The sequence below is a fragment of the Chrysochloris asiatica genome, unplaced genomic scaffold, assembly GCF_000296735.1.
Source record: "Chrysochloris asiatica unplaced genomic scaffold, ChrAsi1.0 scaffold00005, whole genome shotgun sequence".
In the NCBI taxonomy this organism is placed as follows: domain Eukaryota; kingdom Metazoa; phylum Chordata; class Mammalia; order Afrosoricida; family Chrysochloridae; genus Chrysochloris; species Chrysochloris asiatica.
In genome coordinates this window covers 387,179-398,025 of record NW_006408523.1, presented here as the reverse complement: position 1 = coordinate 398,025, position 10,847 = coordinate 387,179, and the positions used below count along the sequence as shown (strand labels likewise).

Below are 10,847 nucleotides of genomic sequence, written 5' to 3'. Positions count from 1 at the left end.
GAGGGCTGAAGTGAGTGCTCCCACCTTCACCTATAGAATCACATGGGGGTTAGTGAGGAGGGATGAGGTGAGTGCTCCCCTCCCTCACCTACAGACGTCTCGCAGCAGTGAGGAACTCAGATGGGGTCATATGGGATGGGAGAGCTGGTTCATTATTCTTTAGGGAACCTTTGTTACACACTCTAGAAAACCCTATGGAACAGTGCTACCCCGTCACGTGGGGCCTCTGTGATACAGGACAGAGAATGGTACCCAACAACAACATATAGGAGGGAGGATAAGAAAGTTGCTGGAAAAATTTCCTGGTCTTTTCATTCCATTTTCCACAAGTTTTTAAAGACCCCTCATAAGAAATTGCAGCAAATGATCTCACACATAAATGATCATTTGCTGCGATGTCATACAAATGTTATTGTTTTATTGAAAAAGTTCAAGTGACAAAGTCTGTCAGAACTCATGACATTCTGCAGGGTCCATAGGAATCGAAGCTGACTGGACAGCACCAAGTCTGCTGTTTTGGAAAGAGGGGATTCATGGAAGAGACAAGTGCCAAGTGTACTCTCTGGTTCACAGGAAGGAGGTTCATGGGAGCCCAGGTCCTCTCCCTCCTGGACTTCATGTAAACAATGTGAACAAGGGCAACAACAAACTTGTAGACAAATAAATAGTCAGAGGCAAGGTAAGAATTATGAAGCAAACAAAAACAAGATCATGTGATACAAAGTGCCAGTGAGAAGGAGCTACTTTAAAAACAAAACCCCCAAACCCAACCCAGAGTCATGGCGTCCATTCCCACTCCCAGCAACTCTGTGCAGGCTTCTGAGGTTCTCCAGCTTGGTAGGAGCAGAAAGCCTCAACTTTCTCCTGCGGAGCAGCTGGTGGTCCAAACAGCCGAGCTTGTGATTAGCAGCCCAAAGCCAACTCAACAGGTGCATGGCACTAATCAGAACGAAAAGAAATCTAAGCACCGCACGGGTCAATAGCACCTGTGGGTGGTTTTTTCCATTTACTTTTCTACATGTGTGGACTTCAATATCACACATCGCAATCGGTGACATATTATTTTAATATCATGCGAAGGTAGCATTACTTCAAAATCAAGACTTCTGAAAAAAATCCTATTTTTCACGAAGAAGAGAGGGGAATTTGGCAAATAAGCAGATTGTATTATCTGACAAACTGAGGTAGGCTTATTTCTCTCCACAGGACTTTTTGTTGTTGTTGTTGTTGTTAAGTGCCATGGACTCAGTTCCAACTCATGGTGAACCTTAATGGAGAAGCTGGTGAATTGGAACCACCGACCTTGTGATAAAAACCGACCTTGCAGTCCAGTGTATTATCCCACAGCATCACACCAGAACTAGTTGTTGTTGTTGTGAAGTGCCGTCGAGTCTGTTCCGACCTATAGTGACCCTGTGTAGGGTTTCCGAGGAGCAGCTGGTGAGCTTGAACGGCTGACCTTGCAGTTCAAACGGCTTTGCAGTGTGGTGCATTACCCACAGTGCCACACCAAGACTCCTCTATGAAAACAACTTGCTTTATTAAGAAGGTTAGGTGACAAGTTCTATTAGAACTCATTAATCTATCATTGACTTAGCAGCAGTTATTTGACAAAAATAAAATTCAGATTCGATTTTCTCCTCCCAAGGTCCTCAAAATTAATATCAAACAATTAAAAGGACAGTATTACACATAGGTGCTATTTTCCAAGTCAAATATCTATTTCTGTATAATATAATGATGTCTTTGCATGGTATCTTTCATGGAGCATCTGAAATAGGAGTCCTCAATGGCACAAACGCCTGGGCACTCAGCTGCTACCTGAAAAGTGGGAGGTTCGAATCCATCCAGAGGTACTTTGAAAGAAATGCCTGGCAATCTAATTCCAAAATATTCAGCCACTGAAAACGCTACAGAGCAGAGTTCTCCTCTAACACAGGTGGGGTCGTCATGAGTGGGAAATGGTTTAGGTAGCTTCAAACTATTTGTGACTGTAAAAGAAGGATCCATCTCTAAAATGTGCCTAACAGGTTGCATAGTGGATTGCATGTTGTGCTGCTAACCAAAAGGTCAGCAGTTCGAATCCACCAGCCACTCCTCAGGAGAAAGAAGAGGTTTTCTGCTCCCATAAAGATGTACCACCTCGGAAACCCTACATAAGGTCACTGTGAGTCAGACTCGACTCAATGACATTAAGTTTCTGTTGTTGTTAGGTGTCATTGAGTCAGTTCCAACTCATACCAACCCTGCATAGGATTTCTGAGGAGCTGCTGGTGGGTTTGAACTGTTAATTTCATGGTTAGCAGTCCAGTGCTTATCCCACAGCACCACACTTAACTATCTATATATTTAAGGAGCCCTGGTGGTGTGTGGGTTAAGCATTGGGCTGTTAACGACCAGGTCAGTGATTCAAACCTACCAGTCAATAGAGAAAGATAAGTCTGCTTCCACAAAGTTAAACCATCTCAGAAACTCTCTAGGGTAGTTCTCCTCTACCCTATGAGTCAGAATTCACTTGATGCCAGGGTTGGGGTTTTGTTTTTTTTAATGTATTTAAAATAGCTCTTATTCTATTTCTTAAACAAAATTTTTATTTTATTTTATTTTATTATCAGATCTTTTCATGGTTTTCTAATGTGATTGGTTCATAGGCTGGCTGACATGTATTCCTGCTCTTCCCACAGGAGACACCAGTGGATGGGCGACTCTGTTTGGCGAAGTCCACAGAAACTCTAGGACTGTGGCGTTCACACCCGGGTGCTGTAAGTGTCGTCAGCTTTGCAAACATGATTTGTGGTGCATGAGCACCATGAGTGGAATCTAGTTATGAAAAATCATCCACTGAGAACCCTGTGGGGCGCAGTTCTACTCTGACACACACAGGGGCACCATGAGTGGAATCTACTTATGAAAACTCATCCACTGAGAACCCTGTGAGCACAGTTCTACTCTGACACACACAGAGCTCTATGAGTGGGATCTACTTATGAAAAATCATCCACTGAGAACCCTGTGGAGCACAGTTCTACTCTGACACACACGGGGGCACCATGAGTGGGATCTACTTATGAAAAATCATCTACTGAGAACCCTGTGGAGCACAGTTCTACTCTGACACACACGGGCCACCGTGAGTGGAATCTACTTATGAAAAATCATCCACTGAGAGCTCTATGGGCACAGTTCTACTCTGACACACATGAGGCACCATGAGTGGAATCTACTTATGAAAAATCATCCACTGAGAACCCTGTGGAGCACAGTTCTACTCTGACACACACCATAAATTGGAGTCAACTCAACCACCACTGGCTTATTGTTACAATGAATTATGTAAGATTTGAAAAGCAAAGTGCCCAATAAAAGGAATACTTTCAGTCCACTCTACGCTTGTCCAACTTGGTTAAATTCACTAGGTTGCAACAGTGGCTCCAGCAGAACATACACTGAACCCTTCTTTCTTACCAGGAGAAAACCATTAAATTTCATGTCAACCCATAACATTTACTGGACAACTACTTGATGCAGACAAATAGAAATTAAGTTGAACTCACTTAACTGTAGTCATTAAGACTGACACACTTATCTTGTATTTTCCAGTGAGGAGAATTGAATCTTACTTCTTCATATGCGTTGATGATATGTAAACATTTCTATGACTTCCTTCAAATTTCCTACTGAGTGCTTCTGAAGTAGCCACTGTGAGCCAAAACATCAAATAGACCCACAGTTAATTAGGAGAGAGTCCTTTTTGCTTTTATTATGTGTATAAATCAGTCCATTTAGCAGATGCAAAAGGTATACAGTCAGTGAAAAGAGAAAGATGTCAGATGGCATGGGTAAAGTTATCCTGAAAGAAATGTATTTCCTTTCCTAGTGATATCTTCCTCTTCTTTGTCCCTTAGTTCTAAACCAATAGCCACCACACTGTGACTGCAAAGAAACAGAACTTGAATGTATGTATAAATGCTGACTTCAGATCTGTGCCAACGATTTCCAGCAATGTGACTCTACTGTGAGTAGAACTCAATTTGTTATGTTTGCCCCTAACATCCCATGAAAATCCAGAAAAATCTAATCTCTCTTTGTCCCATTGTGTGCTGCGTATATATAAGCCTAATGGTAGGTAGGTGGGTATATGGATAGACAGACAGATAGATAAATGGTTGGATGGATGGATGGATGGATGGGTAAGTGAATGGATGGGTGGATGGATGGATGGATGGATGGATGGATGGATGGATGGATGGATGGATGAATGGATGGATGGATGGATGGATGTTTGGTGTATGGATGTTTGGGTGGGTAGATGGATGGATGGGTAAGTGGATGGATGGATGGATGCATGGATGGATGCATGGATAGATGCATGGATGGATGGGTAAGTGAATGGATGGGTGCTTGGGTGTATGGATGGATGGATGGATGGATGGATGGATGGATGTTTGGTGTATGGATGTTTGGGTGGGTGGATGGATGGATGGATGGATGGATGTGTGGGTGGGTGGGTGGATGGATGGATGGGTGGATGGATGGATGGATGGGTAAGTGAATGGATGGATGGATGGATGGATGGATGGATGGATGGATGGATGGTTGGATGGGTGGGTGGGTGTGTAGGTGGGTGGGTTGAAAGAGAGAGAGGGAGCTGGCCCAGAGTTGCCTCTGACCCATGGCAATGTCATGGACAACAGAAGGAAAAATGACCCAGTCCTGAGTCACCCCCTCCACCAATGGTCTGTTGAAATCCAATGTTGTGGTGATTGTGCCGATCCCTTTCACTGTCAGTTTCCCCCACCCTCACTGGTCCTTTACTTCACCAGCATGATGTCCTCTTCCAGCGACTGAGCCCTCCTGATGACATGTCCACACCAAGTGAACCGGTCAGTGCTCTTTGTGATCCAGAAGGTTTCATTGACTACTTTTCAGAAATAGACAGCCAGGCCCTTCTTCCTAATCTGCTTTAGTCTGGAAGTTCCACTGAATCCTATCCACTCTGCTGGTATTTGAAATATCGGGGGTATCAATTCCAGCACTATCCCCACATACAAACTACCACAGGATGACAGCCTGACAGGCAGGTGGCAGGTCATAACCGTGGACACTCTTTTGAAGTGCTCACCCGTCAGAGGATTAGACATGATGCAAAGTCTTCAGAGGGAAGATAGCTTTTCTCATTCTCATTTAACTTACAAATGTCTGTGATCTGAAACTGTTTTCAGTTCCTTTCTGATTTATATATTATTGCTGATATAGCTGTACTGAGATTTAAAGAAAGAAAGAAAACTACTCACTCACCCTGATATATTATTTTAATGGTGGTAATTTGTCCTAGATAGCTAAGGTGTTAAAGATTCATGAGGTGCTTTTTTCTGTACTTTGATTGAATTTTTTGAGAGCCCTAGGAAATGTGTAGTTGTGTCATAACAGGGGGATCTATGGGCACCGTGGCAGCAGCAATGGGCTCAGATGTAGCAACAATCGTGAGGATGGTGCCGGACCGGGTGGGGTTTCGTTCCATTGTGCTCAGGGTCGCTATGAGTTGCAACCGACTCCACGGCATCTAACAACAACAAATATAGTGATTAAGATTTTTTTCATGATTATTTGCTTTAGATATTTCATTAAACTATCTAGAAAGCAAAAGAATAAAGTCAGATTATCAGCCTAGATCTTCCAGTCTATTCTACTACCTAGCTAAAGTTATCAGACACTTACCATGACTTATGAACTTATTCTCCCACGGAAATATTTTCGTTATTGTGAATTTCAAATGATTGTTGAGTAGTATGGAGCATTATGAAATGTTTTCTTGTCAAGTGTGTAACTTACATGGAAGAGTCTGGCTAGTCATGAAATCTACTTTATATGTTATTTTAGGTCTCTTAAGAAAAACAAAATCTTCAGTCTCCCAGATAAAGTTTTCATCAAGTACACAGAACTGAAAACTATGTAAGTAGAAATTAAGAGCATACTGATGAGGAAAAACCTCATAATGTTCTGCTTAACATGTCTTTTATCTCAAAGTAAAATGAAATACAAAGTTGATTAACCTTTATTGTGAAATTTATTTTGATAAATGCACTGAATATTCAGATGAAAAGACAAATCATTTAAAAGTACATTATCTTTCCAATTTACAATTTAAAGTAGCTGAATTGATTTCATTCAGACTTTTTTTTTTTAAAGAACTGCACTGAAGTTGAAAAAGAAACATCTCAATTAAATTTAAAAAAACAAAATAACACTATCTCCTGAAGTCTTCTTTGAACCAAAATTAATTGGTAAAGTCCATCTGCTAGGAGAATTGTGGTCTGTATCTGCTAAAAACAACCTGTGTAAGGTCACACTGACAACGACAATGCCAACAGTTGGAAGGGGAGTTTAGGTGATGGTGACTTGGAGACATTGGTGATGGAAGAACGTGACAATGGCCACCGAGAACGACCCTACCACTTGAAGAATGTACCCAGTGTTACTGAATTGTACAGGTAGAAATTGTTGATATGGTGTGTTTGACTGTGCAGACTGTCACCCAAATTCTTTCAACAACACACAGCTCCATGCTTTTTCACGCAGGACTGTTTTCAAACATCATTGCAGAATCAGAGGCAGTAGGTTCATTTTTTAGCTTGGAAGAAGAGTGTCCGTGAGGCAATAAAGTCATTTAAAATGCAAAATGATTGGATATGGGCTGTCTCCCTGGGTAATCGGGGAAATGTGATGGCAGTTTAATCAGTATTATTTACATATCTGATGACAGAAAATGCTGGTGTACCAGGGCATCAATAGCAGATCAGAAATGGCACCCACTGAGTTTTCTTGGTGGCTAATTCATGCTCACAACTCCCAGTGACCTTACCGATTCCATAACCAACTGATCAATGATGTTCTTTGTATCCTGAGCACTTGGCATTTGAGAGCTAGGTATGGAATTTGTCACTCTTCAGCCTCATTCTGGAGCACTGGTGGTGCTCAGCTGCCAACTCAAAGGTTGGAAATTCGAAACCACCAGCCTTTGTACCGGAGAAACATGTGGCGATTTACTTCCAGAATGATGCCAGGTCTGGGAACCTTATAGGGCAACTCTACTGTCCCCTATGTCATTGTTATGAGTCAGAGGTGACCCTAAGGCAAAGGGTTTGCTTGGTTTAAGTTTCATTCTGTTCGATTGAGCTTTTATTACCAGATGGTCAGGATCATTTTAGATGAAGCAACATAATCACTTCCCACCGGCTTTCTGTCTTCTCACAATACGGTGGCTACCTTCATCTAAGTCATAGAGGAAATGACTGAAGAAGAGAGAGAAGGAACATCTTGCAAGGTCCCTTCATCATGATCTTTCAGATAAGGATGCATGCCTCAATTATCTGGTCCATGAAAACATCAGAAAACCACTTACTCAATGTCTGGTCCATATACAAGTGACATCAATATCACAAAGATGAAAATGAGCTTGCTTGGATAGATCCCATTCTGCATGAATTGGCCACTTCACTTTCTCTTTGAGATGGTGACAATCACTATAAGAACCGGTTCTATGACCCGATCCAGAACTGAAATTGAGCTTCTTGTTGTTGTTGTTGTTGTTGTTGTTAAGTATTGTCAAGTCAGTTCTGACTCATAGTGACTCTGTATAGGGTTTCCAAGGAACAACTGGTTAGTTTGCACCACCAACCTTATGATTCAAACTGACCTTGCGGTCCAGTGCTTTATTCCACAGCGTCATACTGGGACTCTGGAACTGACTTTATCCAACTATAAATCCAGTGCTGTCGAATCAATTCCAACTCACAGTGCCCTTGTAGGACAGAACTGCCACAGAGGGTTTCCAAGACTGGAATCTTGACCGAAGCAGACTGCCACATCATTCTCCTTCACAGCAGCTGGTGGGTTTGAACCATCAACTTTACAGTTAGCAGCCAAGTGCTTTACCCACTGATCTGTATCCCTCTGTAGCTTGTGGAATCCATCGAAATCTACTCCAGACCTGCTGACTATGTAAAGGAATTCATTGGCATCCGATACGCTAATATCCCTGATGCAGTCACAGTGATGTTTCTCCTACTGCCGGGAATCATTTCACATCTATCCATTACGCGTTATGATCTGATGACTTCCTGTGTAGGCATCTGCTCCATTTTCCATCTGTCATTTGCCAGCTGCTCTTCCTTCTTCGAGATTGCTCAGCTTCTAGGAGAAATTATCAAGACAAAAACACTCTCATTCCTTTTGATTACATGTTGTAATCTCTTGGTCTTTACCGGATTTCCCTGTGTCCAGCTGTCCTCTCCATTCACTTCAGTTCTGAGACTATCTTCCTTGATTGAGAACACAGAAACAAAATATATAAGTGAAGATATGAACAGCCCTTTCTTGTTTCTTTCATGCTGTCTGGCAACACTGTATAGAATAGGCCGTGGACAACATGTTGATAGTTTGCCTTTGGCATTCTGTTGTTTATAAAATAAAAGTTTAAATGCATTATTATTGCTCACTGTAGTGTCGTTTGCTGTCTGAGTTTTGAGCTTGACGTAGGTCAGCGTTGCCCTGGGATTCCATTTCTGTGAAACCCTCAAGGATGCTTGAGTTTTCGAAGGAAAACCTCACTGAGTCCCCTTACCTGTGTCTCTTACAACACCGTGTACCCCTACACACACACAACCCCACAGTAGATATGTTGTAACAGATGCTGTTGTTATGTGCTGTCCGATGGATTCCGACTCATTGTGATTTCATGAGACGAAGTAGAACTGCCCCGAATATTTAATTATTGTGTCAGCCACCAGGGCTCCGTGACCATGACTGGTGTTGTTGTTGTTGTTATTGTTAAGTGCCCTGGAGTCAATTCTGACTCATAGTGACTCTGTATATAGTGTTTTCAAGGAATGGTTGGTGAGTCTGAACTGCCATCCTTGTGGTTTAAACCAACCTTTCAGTCAAATGCTTACCCTACAATGCCACAGTGGTGGTGGTTGGTGGTTATGTGCTGTGGAGTCGGTTCCAACTCATAGCAACCCTGTACAGGGTTTCTGAGGCTGTAAATCTTTACGGGAGCAGAAAGCCTCATCTTTCTCCCGTGGGACAGTTGGTAGTTTTGAACTGCTGACTTTGTGGTTGGCAGCCCGATTTGCAACCACTACGCAACACAGTAGGTGCCTTTAATGCCATGAATCTGGATTGACTTTTGTTTGAACAGGAAAAACACACTCACATCAATATATGTTTTAAACTGTCCTAGGTGTAAGGAACTCTGGTAGCATAGTGGTTACAAATCGGGCTGTGAACTGCAAGGTCAGCAGTTTGAAACTACCAGCTGTTTCGTGGGAGAAAGATGAGGCGTTCTGTTCCCGTAAAGATCTACGGCCTTGGAAACCCTGTACAGGGTCGCTATGAGTCGGAACTGACTCCACGGCACACAGCCAGCCACCAGAGTCCTGGTGTGGCGCTGTGGGTTAATGTGCTGGACCACAAAGTCAGTTTGATCGGTAAGGTTGACAGTTCAAGCTCACCAGCCACTCCTCGGAAATCCTATACAGGGTCATTATGGGTCGGAACCAACTTGATGGCATTTAAAAACAACAACAACAAGGCTAATAAAGTTAGTCTGTATTTTTAAGTGATATTGGGGCATCTCTGGCCGCCAGTGAATTTCTGGTCAGGAATGTTCAAAACAATCACTTTAAAGATGAGGCCATCTGTCCTTCCTATTTGGTGCCATCAAGTCGACTCCATGTGACAGGATAGAGCTGTCCCCATTGAGTTTTCTAGGCTGTGATCTTCCCCTACAGAGCCACTGGGTGGGTTCGAACCGTTGACCTCACAGAGTGCTTAACCTCTGCACCACCAGGACTCCTCCTGAGACCACTTTGGCATCTGGCAAAATAAGTCCCTAAATCAAAATGAAATTGTCATTGCCCAAAGAATCCAATGTTACTCAGAGGATCTAAAAATATATTTTACTATAGATCAGTCTGTTCATTAGAATCAGCTTTTAAAATGTCAGACCTATATAAAGTTGGGGGAGACACATTTTCCTCTGACCTTTCAGAGAAATAAAATGCAATTTATGGGACTGACTGTTATACTATTTATCACTGCTGCCATGGAAACGGAGGGCTGTTCTCATGGTGCCACAGACATATAAATTAGAAATTCTTCCTTCAACCAAAGTCTCGCTTAGTGCAACTGTTGACAACAAAATGTACTTGAAGCTCTCGGCTTAGTTCTCAAATATAAAATGTTGCATTTCACAAAATCCAGCCTACAAACGTACGTGTCATTAAAGCATCCATTTGCTTTAGTTTCAGGTACATAGATTCCTGGTGTTTCTGTGAATTCCCAAGCCAGTGGGTTATTCTTAGAAAAGGCATTCCGTTCAAGTGTGCTCAGGGTTCTCAGATCTCAGCTTGGATGTAAAAGAGGAGTCTCTTGTTGACAACGTGTTTCTAAGTTCTCCCTCACATTCACCAAGCTGCTTACTATGTTACAAAACAGAAAGGCAATCCTAGAGGACCGAATTAGCATTTAGCAACTCAAGTCGGAGACATGAGACAGGGAACTTTATAGTTCTCTATAGGGTGGCATTGAAGTCCTGGTGTGGCGCTGTAGGATAAGCACTAGACTGCTAACTACAAGGTCATCCACTCAAACTCACCAATAGTTCCTCAGAAACCCTACACTAGTCAGAGCTGACCCAATGGCACTTAACAACAACATAGTGTATCAGCAACTCAACTCAGGAGAATTCAGAGCAATCCCATGTGTGCAGAGGAAAACTGCTCAATAGGGCTTCAGCGCTTTCAGAAGCAGCCCATCCAGCCTGGAAAAACAGAAGCCTTGCCGCT

The 10,847-nt window shown here is 42.5% G+C and overlaps 1 protein-coding gene across 1 annotated transcript in view; it reads left to right on the top strand.

Annotated features, from left to right (window-relative positions):
- The window catches only part of LOC102816916 (relaxin receptor 2-like), a 109,250-nt gene that overhangs the window by 45,743 nt on the left and 52,660 nt on the right, over positions 1-10,847 (top strand). Inside the window, 4 exon segments of the mRNA XM_006832035.1 lie at positions 2,684-2,762; positions 3,906-3,958; positions 3,960-4,015; positions 5,881-5,952. Coding sequence (XP_006832098.1) covers positions 2,684-2,762; positions 3,906-3,958; positions 3,960-4,015; positions 5,881-5,952 — 260 coding nt within the window.